This window comes from Xenopus tropicalis, chromosome 4 (assembly GCF_000004195.4).
Source record: "Xenopus tropicalis strain Nigerian chromosome 4, UCB_Xtro_10.0, whole genome shotgun sequence".
Lineage (NCBI taxonomy): Eukaryota > Metazoa > Chordata > Amphibia > Anura > Pipidae > Xenopus > Xenopus tropicalis.
Genome location: NC_030680.2, coordinates 59,774,352 through 59,801,266, shown reverse-complemented (window position 1 = coordinate 59,801,266; position 26,915 = coordinate 59,774,352). Strand labels below are relative to the sequence as shown.

Below are 26,915 nucleotides of genomic sequence, written 5' to 3'. Positions count from 1 at the left end.
TTCATCTCCCCGCAGCCCCTTAATGCAGATAGCCTGAGCCTGGCCTCACAGGGCATGCTGGGAGACAAAGATCAGCAGTTACTAAAGGAGCCAAACAGCATGAGCTAGCTGCTGAATAACGCCGTCTTTTATTTGGATTTACTGAATGAGATGTTACAGTAGCGCCCCCAGGCTGTCATGTATAGGCATTACACGCTACGAGCCGCTAATGACCCTGAGCGCATGCGCCTGGCTGCAAATCCTTCCTGGGCTTCTGCCCTGTGAGTTTGTTTAGGTGCCATGTCCCGTCGGGCCTTGAGGAGGCTGAGAGGAGAGCAGAGAGGACAGGAGGAGCCCGGGGCCCTTGGAGGAGACGAAAATGAAAAAGACGATGAGGAAGAAGAAGCACCAAAGCTCCCGGAACCGCGAAGCCGTAAAGCACGTGGAAACCGGAAACTCTTGGAGGAGCGGGGCCTAAATAACCCCTTCCAGCTGGTGAGTGGGGGAAGGCAAATCCAGGGACACCGGGACCTATATGTGAGATTAGTACAGAGCCAGAACCGGCCATAAGGGAACATGAATTAGACCAAGCAGTGATAGGTGCAGTACTGTTGGTTAGGAACAACTAGTAATCAGCTGGCTACATCCTCTCAGTAGTGAGAACCACCAGTGACACCTACCCTACAGGTGCAGTAACTGCAGCCCTCTGGTGTATTGCTTGTCAACCGCAGCTCTGACTTATAGCTTCTGGCTCGGTTTCCCTGGCCTGTTTGGGCCAAGTGAGTTTTATATAAGCCCAGCTGGGGGGGGGGGAGTTCTGCATACACTCTCTGGTACAATTACATTATAATTCAGTGGAGAGATAGGCTAATGTTCTCCCTACAGTAAAGTGCTCTATGAACCATAGATCTTAGATAAGTGTTTATTATCTTGGCATAACATTAGGAAACAAAGGGAAAGTTTACCTGCAAATGAAATTTATGTATGGTATAGAGTGGTATATAGCATTTCAGCCCAGTATTTCTGTCCTTATTAGCATTAATGTTCAGATGGTTCGGTTTTAGTTTTTAGGCCATCTCTTATTTGTCTACCATTCTGACTTCCAAACTGTTGTCTGGTTACTAGTGTAAATAAGTCCTAGAAACTAGATAACAGCTGAAATGCCAAGGCTCAGAGCTGCTGAACAGAAATAAATATTTTAAAAGCCATACCAACTGAAGACTAATTGCAAATTGCCCTAGAATAATACTATATAATACTTATATTTAATATGAAGTGAAGAATGCATCCTGCACCTGCTCAGTCCTGTGTATAATGGCCTGTTTGCAAACACTAGCTGATGGCTGCTTAGCCTGAGCTGGGATATTCATGAAAATTGTCAACATTCAAGAGCAGCACTGAGGAAGAATCTAGGGACCATTCAACAGAGGAATATCCAACCTATGTACATTTAGGCAAGAAATACCCTGCCTCTGATTCAAAGGGACCATATCCCCACCCCACAGAGGCTGTTAGGACCCCCCCTTACCATGTTTTAAGTGAAAGTGATGCTTTCTGCGAATCTAAATTCCTTTATCTTTTCTCAAGAGGACTTCACACCACCCACTCTGCGTACTAAAAGTTACCATCCTGCCTTTTCCTTTCCGTGCAATCAGCTGTGTTTGGATAAAAATACTTCTGAAAGTAAGGCTAATGTCCCATGGGGAGATTAGTAGCCCACGGTAGCAGAGATTTATAAAGGGCGATAAAATCTTTACACTGGCAACAAAGAAAATCGCTGGTGGAAAGACCTACACATTGCTTAGTTCTTCAGAAGTTACCTGCAGCTGGAAACTTCGCGCCACGATGTGTAGGCCTTTCCACTGGAGATTCTCTTGGTTGCCAGTGGAAAGGCATTTTGGGAAGATTAGTCACCCATGGTAGCAGAGATTTATCACTCTGTGTGGCATTAGCCTAAGGGACAGTTGGGTCTGATAAGAATGAGGACCTTCAGGGTCTGTTGGAGACTCAGGCCATTGGTACCAACTGATCTGTCAGCTTGTGTTATTTGGAGCATTATAAAGTTTAGCAATCTAGTCCTTGAACCACTTGTCATATCTGCTTTTTGGTTTATGTCTGTAGATAATTGACCATGATTGTGATGCTCGGAGTGATTCAAACATCAAGCATGTCACAAATCCTAGGCTTAATGAGGAGAAAGAGACAAATACTTGTAAGACGGACCAAGATGCCACTGAAGATCCTGCTTTGAACCAGGTGAGGAAATAATAGTAGAGGAGTTACTTAGAATATGGGAGTATTTATCAGCCAACCGGCTGCTTTTATTAGGAATTTGTTTTTTTTTTCTGTAGCATATTTACCTGCCATTTCTGTACCTGAATAGGCTGCTCCAAGCAACAAACCAAAGAAGAAGAAAAAAAAGAAGAAATCAAAGAAATGCACTATTTCAGAGAACCAGGTAACATATCATCAGCTCATGCCCATGATGTTATGTTTTCCATAACAGAAGAGCACATTTGGCAAAGCAGTGATAAGAGGGATAGCATACTTGCTTTTAATTAGAGACCATCCACTTTGTTGTTTGTGTCCTAATGGAAGAGCAAACAAAAAAGGGAAATGTAAATGAGGCGGAATTTGACTAGTAAAGCTGGCCATACACGCGTGTATGGCAAGTCGGCGAGGCAACCGATATCGCAGGAGGCTGCTGATATCGGTCGACTCGCCAATCGGGTGGTTTAAAAGATTTTGATCGGGCGCCATAGAAGACGTCTGAGCAAAATCTGCCTTCTGCTGAATCGGCAGAAGGAGGTAGAAATCCTATTGTTTCTGCCTCCATATCTGCCGTTTCAGCCCTGAACGTCAGTGGCCGATTGGAACGATGTCGCACGAAAGATCGAAAATTGCCACGTGTGTGGCCACCTAAAGTTCTTAGACTACCCAACTTTCTGCGCTGTATAGTAAATGTACAGACAGATACTGACAAATGCAGGAGAAAAAGAGGGCTCTGCCAGTTAGAGCAATGCAGATAATTAAAAAAGCATAATGGTTTGGTGAATACTTGGAGATACATTAGGGTGGGGACATTTCAAGCATAGTAGATTAAGTTTTAGTAGCATTTAGTAGCAGAGATTTAGTAGCAGAGACTGGTGTTAGGACCTGCAAGGGGCAGAAATGGTTGGTGAGATCAATGAGTTTGGTAGCCATATTCATGGTCATTTTTAGAAATATTCCTTAAATAAATGTGACAATTTAGTTATCCTTGGATACGAGGAGTGATGGAGGCAACTTTGGGCCTGGGCAGACAGGGTAAGAGTGGAGCTGGTTTTTGTTTCAACTTATAATGTTTACATTGCACTTTATTATCTGTCATATATATATATATATATATATAAATAGGATCTTTTCCTGAATCGCTGTCAGTTATGTAATATACTTGCGGCAATTCAAATGTTGCCAAAGGTAATTGCACTTTTCGGGAGATTTGTCACCAATGGTAGCAAATTTTAATTGTTGGAGACAAAACTTCCCATGAGCCATTGCCTTTACAGACCAATTTTATGTGTGAGCCAAGCTTACTAGAAAATTACTGTGGGCTGAGACAGGTATTTTGATCTCTGTGTCTCACCCAGGGAGCATCTTGTAGGTCAAAGTACTTGGTGTGCCATAAGCTATAGCTAGCTTCACAAATAGGGAACATAGTAAGAAAATGATAAAAAAATACAGTCTTGCTTGCTTTGCATTTGTGTACCTTTAAAGAGAGAGAGTGTTTTTATTTGTTTAAAAACAATGCGTAATATGGTGCATATTAAATCAGTTTGGTTTAAAAAGTAAAGATCTCATTAGTGTGATCACTCTCACAAGAAATTTGTACCCTCAAGCAGGTGAAATTCAATATAATAAGGCATGCAGTGAAGAAGTAGCCCATGCTTAGTTAAATTAACAAGTAGCTATGACATAAGTGACTTAAGAAAAAATGCAAATAAGTCAAAATGACCACTCTGTAGAGTTTCACTTGATTACAGTCTGCCATCTCTAGAGAATGCTTCTGTTGAAGGTTGTACCAGATGAAAAGTCTGATATTAGCCCATCTGTCATGGGCAAATGTCTCTTTAGCCCATTTATTAAAATGCCTCCAATCTGGAGATAGTGTCCCACAGGATGCCCAGCATTTTTGTAAGCCATATGCCTTTGCTTCCACCACATTGCTTTGTTACTCACACAGCTAAGTGGCTGCAGGGGTTCCTAACTTCCCCTCAATATTTTATTTGCTTCTTCCCACAAAAGGCCATGTTGCTGTAAGCTTTCAGAAAGTGTTGCTTTCCTGTTTTCATAAACCCCTCATCTGAGGTGAGACACTGAAATAGAATTAAAACACCCTCTGTCAGAATAGCTCATTTACTACACTGCACCTTCCAGTGCTGATGGCTGCTTTAACAATGAGAGTAAAAGACATAAGGGGACTTCATTGAGGGGGTTAAACAGATGCATTTAATTTACCAACTATGAATATATATTTGTAATGAAAAACCTAACTAGTCCTGCCAATCTGTTCCACTTCCTGCTGACTGAACTCTGGATGTGCAGGGGAGCTGGCAGCACTCCGCACACTGCACTGTAGGATAGGAACCAATCAGCACCTAGGCTGACCTGATAGGAAACTGAAACCTGTCTTTGCTTGTGTGACTGCAGGGCTGTGATTGGCTAGTCCTCTCCTGTTGTGCTTCTGGCAGGGACCCTTAGGACACACCTGTCCTCTTTTAAAACACTGACACGGACCAGAGAGGATCTATAGGAAACTCCAATAAAGGGGCCATTTTTAAAGTTAGTATTTTAGTCCAAAGCAAAACCAGCACCATATATTATTCATAATTGCCTACAAGGTTCGAGATTTTTTCATTTATCCAATACATCTCCTTTAAACAATAACTTTACATGATCTGTTATCTGAAAACCTGTTATGTATGTATGTATATTTTTATTTATATAGCACTATTTATGTACGCAGCACTGTATTATAAACCAGTGCCTTGTACTTGATCCCAACTTAGATATAATTAATCATTACTGAAAGGCAAAGCAATCCTATTGGTGTATTTAATGTTTAAATTATTTTTTAGTAGATTTGAAGTATGGTGATCTAAATTACGGAAAGACCTGTTATCCTGACCATTCTGAATAACAAGTCCTATACCTGTATAATAAAAGGCTTACATTTGTACTAACAGTATCCTTGTGATGTTTATCTCAGAAGAGTAAGGACTTCTGATTAATGGACCATTAATTGACTTAACAAGGAAATCTGCCTGTTGGCATTGGTAGGATTTTTTCTTTAGTCGGAAATCAAAATGAATCATTTATGTAAAAACTTATTATGGCATAAAGCTCTTTCAGCTGTCAGAAGCTGAGTTTCCTAATTAAGGAAGAAGCATAGGAAGTTTAAAGCAGGAAGAAATGTCTGCATTTCAGAGCTGTCTGCCTGGTTGCAGTGCTATGAAAAGTAGAAGATAAGGTATATTTTTAAAATATGGTTATAAAATAAAGAATAGGCTAAATAACTTACCTAAAGTGTGACTACTCTAATTGCTAAATGTGCTTAGAAATGTATTGCTATTTAGTTTGTAAGCCTGTAATGCAGTATAGCCTGCATGTGGATGCAATTATCTAATTTATACTGAGCATAGCATGTACATTATACTCCTGTGTTCATACCGTTGCATGTTTTCTGCTTTTCTACTTCATAGACTGATGGTGGTTCAGAAGATGGTGATCAACTTGGTGATATAGACAGTATCCTACAAAAGATAGAAACTACCAATGGGCTCACATACCAAACCATTAGTAGTGGGAGTACTGAGAGTCGCCCACTGTTATATATTGAGCACAGGTAAGGTGAATTAGATGCTTCATTTAATATAAAGAGAACAGAGATATTCAGCACTGTTAAGGCAGATGTACACAGGCTGACCAGATACGCTCCACAGCCAATGGACATAGAGCATATGAGGGGCCACACAAGGTATGGCTGCCTATTACTTCATGCTTTGCACTAGTGAATATATATATATTCTGGGAGTAGAGCGAAGAAAGCAGAAATTCTTAAGGATTCTATGCACAAATCTTAAGCTTGGCAATTTGTGAGACAGCAATAGGTTTACCCTGTTCTTTTTTCATGTTGTATTCAGTTTTCAGTTATCTGTTGTAGATATTTCGCATGTGAAGTTGAATGAGGTTGTTCACAATGACAAAAATTTAAGCTTGACGTGTAGGTTTTTAAAAGATCTTTTTGTTATTGTACAACAGGCTTATCTTGAAACAATCGTTTAAAAGTGCGATTTGTCCATCAACAAAAATCGTTTCAAAAGATATTGTCTAGTTGAAGTTAAATATTTCAAAGACGCTGGTTACCTTACACCTACGTCTCTAAAATGAGCACAGTTTATTAATAATAATAATAATAATAATGTGCTTGATAATAAATAAAATTCTCTGTTGCAGGAATTTAAATCCAGAGACAGAACTGAAAAAATATTTTGGCTCTCGAGCTGTCATGGGAGAACAGAGGTAGGTTTAGAGAATTCTGTGGTGGTTAAAGGGGAAGTTAACTTTTAGTGTGCTGTAAAAAAGCCTTTCTTTAGCACCATTTTTAATTGGTCTATATTTATTAGTTTTTGATTTATTTGCCTCTCACTCCTGCTTCTTTCCAGATTCCAGTTGAAAATGCTCTCTGGCTGATATGGGTCTCTTGGGCTCATTTATAAAGTTTGCGCAGCACATATTTATTCAGAAATGGTTGTTTTGTGCATGTTTTCTCCTAAACACATAAATTTTGCACTACGAATCGCAGTGAAATAATTGTGAATTTGCAAATGGCATTGCACTATGCGTGTTTATTGTGTGTGAATATAGCGCCAATTTTCACTTATATGCAAATATAAATTCAATTGCGAATTTGCGATTATGCCTGTGAGGCTACAGTGCATTATTGTTACTTTCTGCTAATTATATTCCACTGCCTGGATAGTAGATTAAATGGGACCTTTTCAACCAGGTAATAGCGAGAGTTACAAACCTGGAGAGCTGCTAAACAAAACAGCAAAATAATAATTAAAAAAATACCTATTGCATATTGTCTTAGAATACTTTATTCTAATTTGACCAACTCAGGTTTTTTTTCTTTGCTATTTGTTAAATGTGGTTAGAATAATGTATTTTGTTAACTTATTTTGCATGTGTTTTTGGCAGGCCACGGCAGCGCCAACGTCAGCATCATCGCAGTACCTGGCTTACCACCCCAAAAACTACCTGGCCTAGATACAGCAAGACAGGTAAATAAAAATTACCCTATCAGAAGTGATTTGGCTGTTTGAAATCTGTATCACTGTATCACCAAACACAGCTTTGGTACACATTTATAGTGATTGTAGCTTTGCAAATATGGATATTCATAAATCTGGATAAAATGTGGTGGTTTTTTTTTTACATGATGAGCACACAACAGATTTAATTACATACTCATTACAACTGAAAATGTACAAATATGTTGACACGGCACAACTTAATTACACTGCATTTTTGCTGGTTGTATGGGACAGAAGTAGGATGCAGTACACGTACAGTTTTCGATCACATAGACCATTTTGTTCTGGTCGTTGTCCTTTTTGAAACACATGGTTCACCATGTATAACAACCAAACCAGAAAGGTAAAGAAAAAGCACACAAACACCTGCAAACATGTGCCTACAACATTGTTAATTGTTTCTGTCCCTTCATCAGTGCTTTTTCTCTACCTTTTTTGCTGCAGGATATATTGACATCTAAAGAAATTTGCTTTGTAACTGCAATTTTAAATTATTAGCATGGAGATGTGTGGGCTTTGCAAACCCCCGTGTTCTGCAATTATATATGAAACTCCTATCTGTAAGAATTTTATAATCTTCAATTCATATATGACATGGCATGTTTTATTTGTAATCAATAGAATACCGTGTAGATTTTAAACCTTTTCTTACTTTGTCTTGTAAACAAGACCTGCGTTTTATATATGCCTGTATACAAAATAAAAAGAAATTTAAAAAAATATTGTGCTGTCCAGCATTTGTTCCCCTTAAAATCCTAATGCACTCTTGTCAATTCAGACACATTCCAGGTAGCACTTACCAGTCTATTCCTGCAATTCCTATCTTAAGTTAATGATATGTGTAATTATGCTGAGACATTAATGGTGGGCAAGGTTCAACAGTAAAAGTGAAATATGGACAAACTGCCATTTACCATTATTAGAATAAAACTTTAGTTGCTTTTTAAGGCAGGCTTAACATCTAGAAAACACCCATGAAAGCATGTATTTGTATCCTAGAACTGCTCCAGAGCTCAATAGTGTATGTATGTCACCATAATTCTAGTATAAATTGTCCCCATGTTGTAAATCACTGCATAACCTGCTTGAGCTATACAAATATATGATAATGGATATTGGATGTTTGGCCCAATATGGAACACGTATCTTGCACTGCCTTAAACAATAAATATAGCAGCATTTAGTCTGTGTACTTTTGTAATGGTTTTTTTTTCTTCACAAGGCATTACAATGAGCCTTACAGAGACTAAACGAGGAGTTCAGTATTTTACATTTGAGCACCAAAGAGATTACCAACATGTGCAGTTCAAGTTCCTAGATGCTGTGGAATCTATGGATCCCAACAACATTGTGGTAAGCAATAGCCCATCTGCATACATTGCCTTCTAATCCAATGTCTAAACTTAGCAACTGTTGAACACTGACTAGAATTGTTAAAGGAGAAGGAAAGTTATTTTGGCATTTTACTGCCAGTAGTTTAGCCATATCAGTGCCTCCTAGAATGCTATATTTATTCTGCAGAAAGCTTTACCATACCTGAGTAAACAGCCCTAGAAGTTCCCTCTGTTTGTTAAATATAGCAGCTGCCATTTTAGCTAATTGCTGCAGCTCTAGCTGTTAGTAGCATAGATCACACATTCCAATGGGATGGGGAGTAAATACTTATGAATTGGGGGGAATGCAGGAGGGAGAAGAGAGCTATGCAGACTCCAGCTCCAGGAATTGAGGATTTTGTCTGAAAGGAAGTCGGATACAAGAGTATACATATACACAAAAGAAGACAAGCACTCCTGTGTTTCTTTGATAGAGTGCAGCGTTTCTGTGAGTGCTTATGGCTGTATTTACATAGACCTTTCTGATAAAGTTTACTTAGTGTTCACCTTTCCTTCTCCTTTAATTTACTGTTCAATTGTCAGTTATGACACACACATGCAACACATCATGCATACATTCTGTCATTTGATATTCAGAGACAACTGTTTCTTTAGAGACTATGGATGAGATTTTTTTTTTAATGTTCTCTTTTACATTAACTCTTAGCAAATTCAGCAACAGACAGTTTCTTTACTTTTAAGGCAGTTTAGTGAAACACAATAGTGCCCGTTTTAGCATGCTAAACATAAATCATACAAATAACCTCTGCCCTCTGGGCGATACCTACACACATTTGGTGAATTTCCTAACTACACTAAGTGCCTTGTGAACTACCAGTCAGGTTTTTGGGGTCACCCCTGTACTCACTCCACCTAAAGATTCTTTTGGGGGGTTACACAGCCCCTTGGCTTTACGTTCAGATTCTTACACACTCAGTCTCTCAATCAATAGCTTAGCCAAATTCTCCCTCCTGCTGTGGCAAACAGCATCTCCAGCCCCTCTGGGCATTTCATAACCAGGCAGGTAGCTTCCCTGCCCTGTGTCCTGCCCTCAGAGACTTCCTAACATCTCTCATTAGAATAATATACCATGTGACAACCTTCTCCAGTATGTGAGCTGGACTAGTTGAACAGTGTCTGGCCTGCCTGTTCCTTCAAAAAATTCCTTATTATAGCTTGAAAAACTATAAGTACTATAAGTAAGTTTTAGGATACAATATTCCATTTCAAAATAGTTCTGGCTACACTTTATTTCTATAGAGACAGTGTAACATAATAATATTTGCAGACACCTATATTTTTCAAACTTTTCAGTTTGTCTTCAATATTATTTTATTATTTGCCTTCTTCACTTCCCCCTTTGTTCTATTTAGGCCCTTGTTCCGAATTTAAATTAATGCTTTAGTTTTTTATTAGCTGCGGAAAATATGATATAATCAATGGCAACCAGATACTAATTTTAAGTCCAAGTTGGAGAACTGTAGTTAATTATGATGTAGATCTGGATGCACTTACATGCTGCTTTCTATTTTTATTAAATTGTTCTAATGTTTTCTGTTTCCTTTTCTATAGCTGCTACTTCAGATGAACCCTTACCATGTTGATTCTCTGCTTCAGCTAAGTGATGTATGTCGTCTTCAAGAGGACCAGGAAATGGCACGTGATTTGATAGGTACTTATTAATAATTACACAATGGAAAATGTAGGTTACACATTTTCTAGAATGGGTTGTAAAACCTGTTGCCACAATGTTGTCTGAAACCATTCTGACCACCTTCATCCATTCAGCTGCATAAAGATGAGCTAAACAGCATTAAATTCTGCCTGGTGTTTGGTATCATTCCTCATTGTTTTCTTACCTTATTCTGCAGACAGAGCTCTGTACAGCCTAGAGTGTGCTTTTCACCCTGTGTTTAGTCTTACCAGTGGAACCTGCAGATTGGATTACCGTCAGCCTGAAAATAGGTAAGATGAAAATCCCCTGCTTAAACAAGCGTGATGAGCTGTGTTTCCTCCTATCAGTTAGTCAAAGAAACATATGCAACGCCATTTTACTATGGAAGATAGAATAAGAAAATATGCCAGGCCCACCTGCAAAAAAAATCTTCGGAATGGCTAGATGCAGAGTAGCAATCACCCTGGCCTCCTTCCTACCTCCCTTTACGGTGACATGCCTGCCCGTCCTGACACATCCCCAAGACCAGTTTGCATGGAAATCTACTCACTCCTGCCCACTCCCTTACCAAAGAGCCGGTGGTGAGCAGAGATTTAAATGCAACATTGGAGGAAGCAGACCTCTGTTGTTTCTCTATTGTTACCTCACTGGAAAGGTAAGCTTATTGGCTGGTAAAAATGTTTGGCACCCCTAATAAATTCAGTCACTGATATTTTTTTCTCCTTGGGCAACACTCCTTTTATTTAAATAAAAAAAACCTGCCCCAGGAAAATATTTCCACACCTCCATCTTACTTACCTTGCCCAGACCTCTTTAGTACAGAACTAGATTGTGTAATGCATCATGGCAAATCAATAAATAATATTTTATTGAAATTGAACTTGACCTGCTGCAGAGTCTCTGCTTGAGCCCAAGTTATTATATTGCAATTATTTTGTTTTTGTCCACAGAGGATTTTTTCTGGCACTTTACAAGCACATGTTTTTTCTGGAGAAGAGAGGCTGCCCACGTACAGCCCTTGAATTCTGCAAGCTTATTCTCAGGTAAGTATTTTCTTTATATCTATAAAGCACGAGCAGCTAATGAACACAGGGGAACAACAAAGAAAAATGGTCTTTTGAGGAAGCTTTGCTGGGTTAAACAGCCAGCCAGCATCATAAACAGTTGTATAGATTTAAAGAAAATGTTCCCACCATATGATGCTTACTAATATAATCTACCCTTTTGTGCTTTGGTTATTTTAAAATGTAGTTTGGTATTTATAAATAGTGATGGGTGAAACAGCGAAAACGCATTGAGCTTTTTCATGGCCATTTTTTTCAGTCCACCATGACTTTTTTTTGCGCCAATTTTTGTGGTGCACAATATATAAATTAAACAGCAAAAACGGAAAACAAAACATGCCCAGGGTCATATTTTTATCATAGGCATCCAAGGACCTATGCTTAAGGAGACCACTTGAGTGGGGTAACCCTCGGCAAGGCACCTCTAATTATAGGCCCGCGACCAACCCATCCCATGTCAGACATCACAAAGGGGGTGGGGCAGTTGCACACCTATAAATAAAGGCTGCCGGAATCTGTGTGGTCACAGGTGGGGAGGGCCTAAGGAAGAGTTCATCCTGAACTTGTCCACGACCCTTAAATCCTGTGTGAATGTCACCCCAAATCTGGCCAACCCACGTATCCCACATCACTAGCGCACACACCAGTTGGAGAGGAGACCTGCAAGGGGAGGAATGCCTAGGACAGAACGGGGTAAAAATTCAGTGCTGCGTATGTCACTTGTTAAATCAAATGCAATTGATGGAGATGTTAACTCATAGTGCCTCCTTTTTATTGTGTTAATATAGCCTTGATCCAGAGAATGACCCACTGTGCATGTTGCTTTTAATTGATTTCCTGTCTCTACGTGCTCGTGAATACAACTTCCTCAGTCGCATTTTTCAAGAGTGGGAGGTAAGCAGGAGGGATGTGTTGTACTAGTAGCAAAGTAGGCAGCATTCTGAGATGCTTGCCGCATATCTTAACATAAATCCTTTTTCTGCATAAAATGCACATGAGAGACCCCATGTCCTTTCTACTGCTGTACTGATGTACTCCTGAGAGTGTCTAATAACATTTGTATTACAATATATACAGTATTGTTAAAAATGTTTTAGTATAAAGAAATTAGATTAAAATGTAAACATCTGCATTTAAAAAAAACACTGCTGTCCACAAAAGCCAAACAATGATTTTAATAATAGGGACATAGTTTTCTACTGATATTTAATGTATATCTAGATCCCTGTTATTGCATCAACAAATGCTGGTTGCACACATGGACATTCAAAAAAGTCACGGGTTATTTTTTTGCACCCAGGCATGCTGTGTTTTTGTTTGTTGAGTGCTCTATATATATATATATTTATTAATTTGCAGGTCAGGTTAAGAATATGTTATTCTGGGCAATCATTTAATTTATCACTTGACTCATATACTCTCTTAACTCTCGTAAAAAAAAATGGTTAGTGGCTAGTATCATCTAGTCAATTAAAGGGGTGGTTCACCTTTAAGTGCTTTTTTCAGTGCAATTCTTTTCAACCAGTACATCAGAAATAAAGACTTTCTATTTTTTATTCTTCACTTTTTTTCAAATTAAAGTTTAAACTTTATTGTTCCTCTCTCATGTGTTTCAGGGCCAATTTAGTAATCCAAGTGCTTCTTAAAAAAAGAAGTAAATCTTTTTTTTTTTTTTCTCTATCTTTGAAATTACTCTAAACAACCCCCAGAATAACATACCTTTGTATTCAGTCTGACCTGGTTTTTGATTTATAAGTTGAAATCTCCAGCTCCTTTCCTCTTTTACCTGGTATAGCATAAAGCCCAATCCATGCCTGCCGAAAAAATTCAGTCATCGCTAGTTACAATTTGTTATATCAATTAATACCTTTCTTTGCCACATCTTTGGACTTTTATCAATTTCAGCTGTGCAACATCACCTTAATTTTTTACTCAACTCCCTTTCCTTGGTTTTACCTTAAATGTACTTAGAACCCATTTATAACACAACAAACACAGTCTGCATGCTGCAATTGCTTTTCCTTTTTTTTTTTTTTTTTTTTTTTTTTTAAATCCTCTGCTAAGTTTTACATGGTTACTACAGGTTTAAAAGACAAGAAGTTATGGCAGAGGTTACCTCCTGTGTGTTGCCCAAAGTTGAAAGGAAAGTTCACTAAAGGGTTACTAAATTTTTAGGTGTCTCTTTGTAAAGCAGCTGTAACCACTGAGAAATGAAAACTGCCTAAATGTTAATCGTTCTGACCATATGAACAAGTGTACAGAATTTGCTATAACAATGTGGTCCAGTAAGCGAATTGCCTAATATACCAGATCTTTGCTGGCTATATTATATTTAAAATTATGGATCTATAAAGACATTGCCCGGTTGGGAGCAATAAGAATTTCTTACAGATCTGTTTCCAGGTAGAGCACTGTTCTAGAAAAACATTAGCATTGGTGAGTTAATCTTATTATTATTGTTTTTTTATCCAATATATGGTAAGAAGTTGGTCAAATAGGTTTATAGCTGGTACATTACCTATTAGAAAGGCTTTGGTATAAGAGAGAATGGGATTGTTTTTAAAATTTTAATAACGTTATTATTTAAATATAAAACCATAAAATGCTTTTTTTTTTTTTTTCCCAGGCTCATCGGAATTTATCACAGCTACCAAACTTTGCATTCTCTGTGCCTCTGGCGCTCTTTCAGCTCAGCCAGCAGGATGATCTCCCTGCTGAAGAAGAGAGGAATGCTCGTGAAAAAGCCTGCAATCTCATTCAGCGGGCACTTATCATGTTCCCTGGAGGTAAGGCTCCTAATCAGTCCAACAAAGTGTTAAAGGAAAGTAATTGCATTGTCAAATCCCTGATTTGGTGAATTATCCATTACAGTTTAGTCAATATATACTCAATAGGATTTTTTTTTTGAATGTTAAGTGACTGGTTCATGCTAAGTGCTTTCAATTGCTGCAAGCTACAACTCCAGTCTCACATGTGGCATGACCAAAACCACTCTATGATAAGCTGTTGCTCCTACTGCTATGTCATATAAACCGTTTCAACCTGTGGGTCCCTGTTCCTGGACAAGAATCGTTCTGTTTTCCTGTTGTACTAAGCCACACCCAACCCAATCTTAGACCCCACCCAACCAGGCTGGTGTTGGTGGTGATTATAGTCCACCGAGATTCCTCCCAAATGCCCCTTGAAAAAAGTAATGGTGGAAAATAAGCAGGAGGGATATATAAAGGAAAAAGAGGAGTTCTATTTTTTGCTATCAGTGTACTGCCTTGTGATGGGAGGAGCGTTACCCCATGGTTCTTGTTTTCCCCAAGGACTTAAGAGAGACACAGCTTAGTTTTAACTTGTGTTTTTGTGTACACTTAAAGTAAACATTTCTATTTTAAAATAGCTCCTCTTAATATGTAGCAATTTGCAAAATGACTCACCTTATGTATTATTATAATGGTTGCTTATTGCTAACTAATTTATTTTTTATGAAGGACTTGAGCACTTCATCCTAGTTTGTAATCACACATGTTGTATAATTTATGGTACATATGCTAATTACAGCCAAGGATTGCTGTGTACTTCTGAGTCATTGATGTCTCTAATAGTATTCTTTTTCACTCCTTGTTAGTTCTTCTGCCCCTGCTAGATGCTTGTGGGGTGCAGCCTGATACTACTGTACAGTCTCATCCTTTCTTTGGATCACAAGTGCAGATAAGGTATTGAGTGATGTCATTTTTTTGTATTTCCTTGAATCCATTCTAGTAAATGTGCTGCATTTAATTTGTTGGGTGCTCCCATACTTTTATTTCAGAAACCTTTGTGTCTTTTACATGCCAGGTTTTTATTATTTTAGTTTAGTGTAATGTCATTTTTTCTAAGGCTTTAAAACATACCTGGGATCATTTGCAAATCAAAATGCAGTGTGCAAAATGCAAAAAAAAGGCTTCAGTCATTCATTTTTTTGCACTTTGCAAACAATGTTGGCCTCTGTGCTCTGTTTTATAGCTCAGAGACCTGTGGCTCAAATATGCTGAACTTGATAGGCTTGTGATTTTAGTAAGTTCAATTACTAGAAAAGGGATATAATAATGTCCAATGCTTATTTCCTGCAAATAAAAGGCACTACAACAATGTCATATTACAGTATAATGTGCCACCTGTTATTCAGTATGTCCCTGAATATACAGGCTTTTTAAACATAAAAATTGTACTGCAACAATTTTGATTATCTTATACTTATATTCGCAAGTGTATATATGTTTAAAAATGTTGTCTTCTAAGCTGCTGCGAGGTTGCTAAGGTAATTAAGCCCTTGTGACTAGATCAGTTGAAATACCTGAGAGTTGCAAAATTCAAAGAAAGAACAAAAAAATGAATGCAAATACTAAATGCAGATTGTCTGCATTACATTATACATTGATTAATTCTGGACTACAATTTCCACCATACCCCCAACATTTTATGAAGACCTATAGTCTAGCAAGATCATGGTATTTGTTGGGTATTTTTACCTACCAAAACCTTATATTATATAACAAGACTCAGAGATAAGGTGGTTAGGAGATACAGATGCTTTATTGTAAGTCAAAAATACAGACATTTGGGAAGAGTTCAGCCACACAGAATAAAATGTATCACAAAAGGATAAAATATGGATTTTTATAGGCTACTTCTTTACAATTTAGATAACATTTGCAAATGTCATGTGTTGCGCAAAGTTACTACTAAGAGTCCTATATGTTGAAAGTAACCCACCCAAAGAATTCTATTGGGCAAATCTAGGCCACCCATAATTCACATCACTCAACAAAATTTTCTATAGCTCTCCAGGGTCAGTAACCTACGCATTGCAAGGGAATCCTTTAATGAGATGAGTGTAAATCTGGCTCCATGTTCTTTGTTCCTGCTCATAGAGCTGGAAGCATTAAACGCAATTCTTCTAGAGCCAAACAATTAACAGGAGTTTGTGTCCCTCCTCCTCCTCTTCTTGTTTGATTTCAATGTAATCTCAAAAAGTAGACATTAGCACAGTCTCTGTATGTTAGATAGCAGAAAGATGACTGACAGCGCACTTGCTGCAGGTTTCTCATTGATGAATATTCCCTGCATCTGAAATTACATTTAAACAACTTATGGGATCGAGGGCCAGTGATAAAGTTTACAGAGGCACTATAGTTCCCCTGTATGATGTGTGTGATTGAGTACATTTGATTTGAACAATTATTAAATGTGCAAGAACCTGCTTGTGCTGATCTGTACAACTGTACAACCATTCTCTTCTATAGTATAGTGAAACTCTGTAGAGATGGTTTTCTGGCAGTGTTGCGAAAGTACCACCCTGTATCTGTCTTAATAATGCACTGAGACAGCCAGCATACTATTGGCTAACAGTCTTCATATTCCTTCCCCTCATATTATAGCTGATATCTAAGCATTTAATATCTATAGATATACTATGCACTGTTATTTTATATTATTATTATTTTGTATTTTGTAATGTCTGTTTTCGCACAGTCAGCCCTCTGCTTTGACCTTATTGATAACACTCTATGTGGGGAGATGTCAGAACCTATGGAAGGAGGCAATGGTTATGGCTTGGCTGGAGGAAAATGTGAGAGTAGTGCTGCGTTTGGTGGACAATAAAGAAGCGATTGTTCAAGAATGTGAGATGAGGTAAGTGCATTTTTTACCTGTAAAATCCAATATTACATCAGTTATGTGCACCTGATGACAGGTTGAATGCCACCTTAAACTTTTATTCTACCAAGTTCCCTGGGCTGGGGCATTTTTCCAAAAAGGTAAGGAAAAATCATACTAATTGAATTGGTGCCTATAATCACAGATTAAAGTGGTAGGACTTTGCAAAAGAAAAACTTTTCCTATTGCAGTAATTAAATTAGTTTAATCAACAAATATTTCAGTGAAATAAAACAACATTTATTGGCTCAAAAGTAAACTTTAATTGTTATTTATTGTTTGTTTGTTTTTTTTGCACTGGTATGCACTTTGGATGTGTATTATGATATTTATGCACCTTGGAGGTATTTGAATAATTTCTATGTGCAATATTAATAAATAATATTAATATATAATGGTTATTATTACTACAATTATAGCAATTGCCTTTTGGCATTTTGGATGTTTTTGGGTATTTCCAAGGTACAATAATATTATGTACTTTAACAATATTATCTAAATGGATTCTTATGCACGGTTATACACTTTAAGTACTCATTATGAGATCTATATGTACTTTAGATGTACTTAAGTATCTCTAAGGTGCAATACTTTATGAAATAGTTAAACCATTATGATTTTTGTGTTTGTTTTTGTGGTTTTTTACTTTTTGTATGACTTTATATTATTTATGCTAGGTGCAGGGCTGTTTGAAAGCCCTTAGATATGTATATTTTAAGCTCTTGATATATTATGAGCTTGTTATAGGGTTGGATAGTAGCCCTGCACACTGTATGAATTAAATGTTGGGGGTATATAAAGGAAATGACATGAACATGCCACACCTCCTCTGATGAAGCACCCCATGGTGCGAAACGCGTTAGGAGAGTCGGTACCATGAGGCACTGGGATGCACCTATCCATTGTTTGGTATAGTATGTCTAATATGTTTGCTTTTTGTTGAATTGTTTGTTTAATTTTTACCCAATAAATGATGTTTTATTTCACTGAAATATTTGTTGCTTATTCACATGTTGATTTGGGACCTATCAGTGGGATATAACTTTTAGATTCTCTTTCTTAACCTAATCTGTTATTATTAAACTGAATTAAATTAGTTTAGTTTATTTGTATTATTAAATAAAGTTGCTGATTACCCTTACAAATATTGGGCCTTTCTCGCCCACAACTTTGTGAATGAGATTGGCAGCAGGTATAAAGTTTCATGTCACTGTTGGATCTGTGCTGTTCAGCAATGGCCCAGGCATGCGCACAAAAGGAGTGGGTTGCTTTCAAGTAAAGTCTTAATATATTATAGAATGTCATATTCCTAGCAACTGTGCAATAGGTTTTCATTATTCAATAGGTTTTAAATTATTCTGCCTCTTTTCAGGTTTCAAATGGTGCTCACTGACCTGGCGGCCAAAAACTATTGCTTATCTTTCTATCATGTTCCCATCTCTTGTTCGAACCTTGGTTCCTTTGATCAAAAATACCCTACCAACCATATAGCTGCTAAAGTTCTGAATGGAAAGCTGCTGAACAAAAAGCTAAATAACTGAAAAACCATTAAAAAAAATGAAGACCAGTTGTAAATTGTTCCATAATATAAATATTATATTAAGTTAATTTAAAGGTGAACTACCTTTTTAAAGCTGCAGCTGTCTTTTGTGAAACTTTTTCTTTCTGCGGATCTCTATGGATTTACAGTGAGTAAGTGAAATGTTTAAATATCTTGGGAACAACTGAATTTTAAGTATTGCAATCGGAAAAATGTTTTTTATGCAAAGTTCTACCACTTGGGAATTCAAAAGGTGAATGTCCATCAGTTTGTATTGGAAAGTTGTTTAGAATCACAATTTCTTTCTTCATGCAAACTTGTTTATTTTTGGGTTTACATCCCCTTTAAGAGGTTTTTTCTTTTTCTTTTAAAGGACAAGGAAAGGCTAAGTCACTTGGGGGTGTCAAAATGTTGGGCACCCCCAAGTGACTTAAATCGCTTACCTTGTACCCCGGGCTGGTGCCCCTGTTAGGCAAAAACAGCACCAGCCCAGGGTACCTGTAGCGAGCGCTTCCTCCTTCCTATTCGCTCGCTAGCCAATTGTCCCGGACAAACGCATGCGCAGTAGAGTGAAATGCCGACTTCTCTGTTAAAGTTCGGCTTTTCACTCTAATGCGCATGCGCGCGCGATCGATCAGGAAAGAGGAATCGCTCGCTGCTACCCTGGGCTGGTGCTGTTCTCTCCATACAGGAGCACCAGCCCGGGGTAAAAGGTAAGCGATTAAAGTCACTTGGGGGTACCTAACATTTTGGCACCCCCAAGTGACTTTGCCTTTCCTTCTCCTTTAAACCCATTTTAATTTGCACTTCATGTTGGTATAGCCTGTCTGAATTTTACTGCCTTTTTCTGTTGCTAGACGGAAGGTTCGGTATCAGAGTGCCCCTATGAACATCCATCGTCATGTGATTCTATCAGAGATTAAGGGAGCTAGCTCAGCTTTACCACTGGTAAGGACCTACAGTACCAAGAATTGTATACAGCAGGGGTCCCCAACCTTTCTCACTCGTGAGCCACAATTACCAATTATTCATTTAGATTTGTTCTAATATATTTATGTTAAAGGAAAACTATATACCTTCAGAATGAATACTTAACAAACAGTTTTTACAAAAACGCTGTTATGTATAATAGTTACATAGTACATAGTTATATAGTAAGTTGGGTTGAAAAAAGACATACGTCCATCACGTTCAACCATAATGCCTATATATAACCTGCCTAACTTCTAGTTGATCCAGAGGAAGGCAAAAAACCCCCATCTGAAGCCCCTTCCTGACTCCAAGATGGCAATCGGACCAGTCCCTGGATCAACTTGTACTAAGAGCTATCTCCAATAACCCTGTATTCCCTCACTTGCTAAGAAGCCATCCAGCCCCTTCTTAAAGTTATATAATGTATCAGCCAGTACGACTGATTCGGGGAGGGAATTCCACAACCTCACAGCTCTCACTGTAAAAAATCCTTTCCGAATATTTAAATGGAACCTCCCTTCTTCTAAACGAAGTGGGTGCCCTTGTGTCCGTTGGAAGGACCTACTGGTAAATAAAACATTAGAAAGGTTATTATATGATCCCCTTATATATTTATACATAGTTTATACATGGTTATCATGTCACCTCTTAAGCGCCTCTTCTCCAGTGTAAACAGACCCAACTTGGCCAGTCTTTCTTCATAACTGAGACTTTCCATACCCTTTACCAACTTAGTTGCCCTTCTCTGGACCCTCTCTAACTCAATAATGTCCCGTTTGAGCACTGGAGACCAGAACTGAACAGCATATTCTAGATGGGGCCTTACCAGCGCTAGGTAACATACCTGATGAGAGTGAGCCTGAGAATATCAGAAACAAGGGCCACTGTAATTCTGACCCTAGCTCTCTCAGTACCCGAGGGTGTATTCCATCTGGCCCAGGTGCCTTGTTTACATTTATCTTGTGTAAACCTTTAAGCATCATATCCTGTGTCAACCACTGTGTAGTTGGAGCTGAGGCAACAGTGCAACTATTGGGTGGGACTTAATAATAAACATAATAATATGTTTATAGAGACCTGCAAAGTCCAAGGGTATAGTTTTCCTTTAAAGCAATGAAGCTCATAATTAGTTATTAATTATTGATTTATATTACATTATTTTATCTAAGACCAAAAACATATATGTGCTGTTCCCGCATGCTACCTTTTGCAGCAATAACTGCTTTGACTCTTTTGGGGTAAATATTTACATTTAGCTTCTGTTGGGAAATGGTTTTGATTCATTTCTCCTAACTCAAAGCAGTTATTGCTGAAAAAATAGATAATAATACTTTCCTTTGGATTTTTTTTTAACATAGAACAGTGTCTTATTAATGAAATTGTAACATTTAATGTTTCATATATATATATATATATATATATATATATATATATATATATATATATATATATATATATATATATATATATATAAATATATCAGTGTAAAGAATTTGTTCAGTAAAATAAGAGAATTGATCAAGGATCTATATATACACTGCATATTATTTGTAATTATTATTATTTAGTGTCCAAGTACGTCATTTTAACAGGCTTTAAAACACCCTCGGATTTGTAACAAAGATATGGTTGAGAGTAAGAGTGTAACTGAATCAATGCAGAGTGTGCAAATATGAAGAGAGTGTGTAACTATATAAATGAAGATCTGTTTAGAATACTCACATATAGTAACACACAATAAATCAGAGGTGCATAGTTAAAAAAAAAATGTGAAAATGTGTGTGTCTACTAATGAACAGGAAGTGACAGCTCAGCCAGTTCTGGGATATGATCCCCTCCCTCCACCGGATTCCATTATCTCGTACACAAGGCCTGAAAGGTAATTCTGCTTTAAACTTCTACATAGCATGTCTTTTGCATGTCTTATTTACTTTTCTTTTTGGGTTTAGTTATGTCTGGAATATACACTGTACTGTTGTTACTCTGTAAATTATATTTCCAACATTTCAGCAATTTAAGGAGAACTAAAGGCCCTTTGAAACCCTAGGCCCCCTCTACAGGCCTCCCTTCCTCCCCCTGAACTGCACAATTGCAGACCCCTCATAGTGCTGTGTTTGCCATACCTGTAATTTAAATGGAGTATTGCAGCTGGTTGGTCGGTACATTCCATGCCACATCATATATGTTGAAGCTGATCTGGACCTCATTTCAACTTCTCGTGCACTAGGCGTGCAGTCCATGTGAATGTGGTGCAAGATGGCATCCATCAACTCTGCTGCACTTCTCTGCTTCTTAGTGTGGAACAAGGGACATAATTAAGGGTCTGCAGTGGTGAATTTTGGTTGTGGGGGAGGCCTCTGGAGGTGGTTTTTAACAAGGCCATAATTCTCATTTACCCTGTTTTCATACATTTACTTCAGTCAGTAGGTTCATGATGAAGTATTGCTTGACTGACTAGCAACATAAGTTAGGGGTAAACCCACCCACTGCTTATTAGACAAAAAAAAAGTTACCTAGAGAATAATGTGCAGTGATTGGTGGACCTGTAAAAATGCAAATTAGGGGATTTGGACAGAATATTAGTAATGCTGGAAAACCTAAGCAAATAAAGAAAAATACTTATACTTCCCCGTATACTGAACAGATGATGCTATACATTTTTACTATTGTTTTTTATAGGACTAATCGGCCATCGAACGAAGGAACTTTATCTTTGTTCTTTAGATCACTTTTGCCAAACTTCAATCTTCAGGTAAGTTCAGAGACACATGACAATGGGTAAATACACACATATCTTTCACACATAAGGAATCATATATATATATAGTTCCATTAAGCATGCTCAGGTCTTTAGCAACACCTGTTTACACAACCCCTCCATGCAGTCAATATATAAATACACCATTTGTATAAATACACTATTTGTCCACTCTAATCCCTCTGCCAGTTATCTGTTACCCTGCTTTTAATTCAACCACTTCTTGCCCCCTGATTCTCTTAATACTCATAATTCAGTGCCTCTGCGTCAGTTGACCCATAAATAACCCGGCATTATTACAAGACCAGCTCATTCTCACATTCTGTTTCTCCACTCAGTGAGAGAACAGACTGCTAAGAACCTAAATGGTTTACTATTTCAACGCTGTAGCTTTCAACTCTTATTCTCTGTCATTCTCCCATACAGTACCAGGTCCTCCAATAAAATACCAGGTCTTCTGCTGAGGTTTTGATTTTGCATACTCTTATTTAATAGCTGTGCAACCAAAGCCACTTGGCCTACATTTTTTTTTATCATAGGGAGAGGACCATCAGGAAGGTGATGAGGCTGGAGCTGCCAGGGACTTAAATCAAGGGGTAAACAGACTCATGGCTGCGATGAGAGACATGTTGGCAAACATCCAGTTCCAAGAGCCACCACGTGAGGACAATCCAGATGGGGAGGCAGATGCAGAATGGGATTAAGGCCTCCATATAAACTCTGCTCCATCAGCACAAGTTTCATGTGACTAATCAATAACTGAATTGAAGCCCCTGCAATGAATCTTGGATTCCAGTTTCCGTTATTAAGCTGACCGAAACCTAACGTTTTGTGAAGTTCCTGAAACCTTATAAAATATTTGTGAAACTGCACGGCAGAACATTTACCTCTGAGGGGGTGAGGTACGTTAGATGCATGTGGCTTTAGTACTAGACCAACTTCTGTAAGGAATGATTTGAGCATGCATCCATAAGTGCAAAGCAGGCAGAGGAATTACTTTTTTCATTAATAAATCTCATGTGAGCCACAGCAATCCTTTTGAAATTAGACTTGGTCATATGGGAAATTGTCATTTTTCTGACGATGAAACAGAATCTTTGTTTAAGTGATGAGCTGCACTAACTGCCTATTTGTATGTAACTGCAGCTCGTAGTCTGGGACACAAATTGGTGTCATGATCCTTGTCTCCTGTTCCCTGCAGGGGGGAGAGTTGCCTCTCTGCTTCCAAGCCTAAGCTTCTACTGCTTTACAGAAGAGATGCGTCTGCTGGTCTGCCTTCTGGCACTGGATTCACTCTAAGGATTTAGAAACCAGAGGTTCTTTGAAAATAAACATTTACAAAGTCCCTAAAAATTGAGTTTCATTGTTTATTTTTTCAAGTGTTAAGGAACAGTCCTCTATGATATTTGAAAATCCTCGTACCATGGCTCATATGCTCAGGTCCTGTACCTGATTATGTTTGTGTAACATTTACAACAGTGTATAAAATGTATACGTACATATATATGTGTATATATATATTTTTTTTTAATTTAAGATTTTCAAATAGACATTCATTTCCCGAAATCGCGCCGCCGCGTGTGCCATCCCGCCAGCGACTTACATGTTCGCCGGCGGGATGGCGGGTCATGGCAACTCGGGGAGATTAGTCGCCCGCGAACAGGGAGTTTTGTCGCGGGCGACTAATCTCCCCTGTGTGCCAGAGCCCTAAGAAGATAAGATAGAAGAAAGAGAAGTTAAATACAGTTTCTAATTTTGTTCCTGTTGTTGCAACCAGGGTCACCCTTTATACCCAGTATGCACAAGCTTGGTGACAGTATGTTGGAAAATGTGAGTGTACGCCCAATATATGTCTGTATTTTACGGCAGAAAGTACGTCTAACTCGGGTGGGCAAACTACGGCCCACAGACCATGTCGGGCCCGTTGGTCTTTTTAATCTGGCCTGTCGAGGATGGGTGTGTCGGGGCAGGTCCTAGGCCGATTGGACCTATTGTGCCCAATCTGGCCTGCACTGCATTGAAAAACAGGAGCTTTTATTTCCTCCTCCCTTCCACCCACAGACATTGAAGCTCCGGGGCTCATTTCTCCCCATTGATTTATTTAAAAAAAACGTGCACAGACTTCTACTTACATTTATCACTTATCTACTCAAGAGGAGAACTCCTTTATAGGTGGCTGTGTGTGCAATGCGATTGGACACGTTTGCAGGGCATTAACATTGAACCTCTGCACTCACTGCCCTAAGGCAGACCACGCACGCACAGCCCCCTGTGAAGCGGGGAGAAATGAGCCCCAGAGCTTCAGTGTCTGTGGGTGGAACTGAGGGGGGAGTAAAAGCTCCTGTTTTTCAGTGCAGCTCATTGAGGTTATTTGATACCATCTCTCCTTCCCATTGATAACTGGGACAAAAAAAACATTTCTGCATCAACACAAAACAGGCTCTTTGGTACCCAGTGTATCTTCTAGAGATCCAATATAAACACAAGGTTTTTTTATGGGTATTTGCTGTTTAATTTAGATATAGTAGTACACCAGCAGCACTGTGAATGTATTAATTAAGCGTACTATGAATAAATAAAGATAAGAGAAAGCCATAGAAAATAAACTCCAATATCCCTGCAAATTGACATTAGGTTTTTTGCACAGATTGTTGTACATATTTGAATTTATTAGGGTTGGGGCTGCAACAAATAGAGGATTGTGCAGCGACGCAAAACACGTTGTTACGCATCTGGTGCTGGCTCGGCCCATCTGTCAAATTTTAAAAGTCAATGTGGCCCCTGAGCCAAAAAGTTTGCCCACCCCCTGCCCTGGGAAATAATTATGTTGGGTTGAAAAACCCATCCTACTGTTCTTGGACTTAAGCTTATTCTTCCGCTTCTTCTTATTCTTAGCGCCCCCCATTTTCTAAACGCTACTCCTCCTACAGTTTTAGGGGTACAACTCCCAAACTCCCCACACTTCTTTGCCCTATAGCGGAGCAGGTTGCTTGTGCTTTTCTAAGCGATCCCACCCCCCGTCTTTTTGTGGCGCCGCTCCGAACACCCCAATTTGACAGGGAAGATTTTCAAACTGCTGCCACACTTACAGCTTTGAAGCTGCACCCTCCAAAATTGAATAACATAATCATGGGGTCACCCCGAATTAAACAGCTACATTTGTTGAATGACCCCAAAGTAGGAGGGGCCAACAACAGCCAATCAAATTTCACTCATTGACTTTCATGGGGAAATTGAAACTGCTGCCAATCTTACAGCTTTGAGGCTACACTCCCCAAACTTGAATCACACAGTCATGGGGTCAGCCTGAATGAAAATATGATGATTGTTGGATGCCCAAAAGTGGGCGGAGCTGTGAACAGCCAATCAGATTTTACCTATTGACTTGGAGGAAATCCAACCTGCTGCCATTCTCACAGTAATAACCCCAGGGTCCCCAAACTTTGCAGAGTTAGGCACCAGGTAACTGTGGTTCAAGGTTAGGAAAAGTGGGTGAAGCCACCAACAGCCAATCAGAGTTTACCTATTGACTTTCAATGGGGAAATTCAACCGGCTGCCATTCTCACAGTATTAACCCCAGGGTCCCCAAACTTCTCACAGCTGGTCACTAGTGGACTAAGTTTCTTTTTTTAAAAAAAAAAAGCAAATTTCACCCATTGACTTTTATAGGGAAATTGAAACTGCTGCCAATCTTACAGCTTTGATGCTACACTACCGGCTTTTTCACAGTTGGCCAATAGGGGACTGCAGTTTTAGTTTTCTGAAGAGTGGGCAGAGCCACCAACAGCCAATCAGAATTCACCTATTGAATTTTATTGGTATGATGCCAGGGTTCCCAAACTTTGCACAGTCAGTCACTGGGTATGTATGTACTGTATATCTTTATTTATAAAGCACTACTTATGTACGCAGTCACTGGGTGACTTCGTACTCAAGGTTAGAAAAAGTGGACGGGGCCGCCAATAGCCAATCACATTTCTTTCATTGTTTTCAGTGGGGAAATTTTAACTGCTGCCATTCTCACATGTTTAATGTCAGGGTCCCAAACTTTGCACAGTTTGTCACTGGGTGACTATGTTCTAAGTTTAGAAAAGTGGGTGGGGTCAACAACAGCCAATCAGATTTCACCTATAGACTTCATGTGTTTAAATTTAAACTGCTGCCATTCTTTAAATATTAATACTAAGATCCCCAAACTTTGCAGAGATAGTCACCAGGTAACTGCGGTTCAGAGTTAGGAAAAGTGGGAGGAGCCACCAACCGCCAATCAGATGTCACTCATTGACTTTCAGTGGGAAATTTAAGTTGCTGCCATTCAGACACTATTAAAACCAGGGGCGCCAAACTTTGCACAGTGGTTTTTATTATATAACTGTGGGTCCAAGGTTAGAAAAAGTGGACGGAGGCAACAACAGATCAGATTTCATTCAGTGACTTCACGTTTTTCAACCCAACATGAAGTTTGTTCTCAAACTTCCCTTTCTAGTTCCAAATACTTTTTTATCATGCT

General features: G+C 38.6%; 1 protein-coding gene across 1 annotated transcript; it reads left to right on the top strand.

Annotated features, from left to right (window-relative positions):
* Positions 1 to 219: 219 nt before the first annotated feature.
* tcf25 (transcription factor 25) lies at positions 220 to 23,906 on the top strand. Its single transcript, NM_001079322.1, is given in 18 exon segments — positions 220 to 474; positions 2,101 to 2,235; positions 2,363 to 2,437; positions 5,721 to 5,863; positions 6,475 to 6,540; positions 7,222 to 7,304; positions 8,560 to 8,690; positions 10,283 to 10,382; positions 10,582 to 10,675; positions 11,336 to 11,428; positions 12,238 to 12,343; positions 14,076 to 14,235; positions 15,066 to 15,153; positions 16,952 to 17,110; positions 19,532 to 19,622; positions 21,446 to 21,525; positions 22,326 to 22,398; positions 22,944 to 23,906. Coding segments are annotated over 18 exon segments (2,037 nt in total). The 5' UTR covers positions 220 to 279; the 3' UTR covers positions 23,109 to 23,906.
* Positions 23,907 to 26,915: the final 3,009 nt, after the last annotated feature.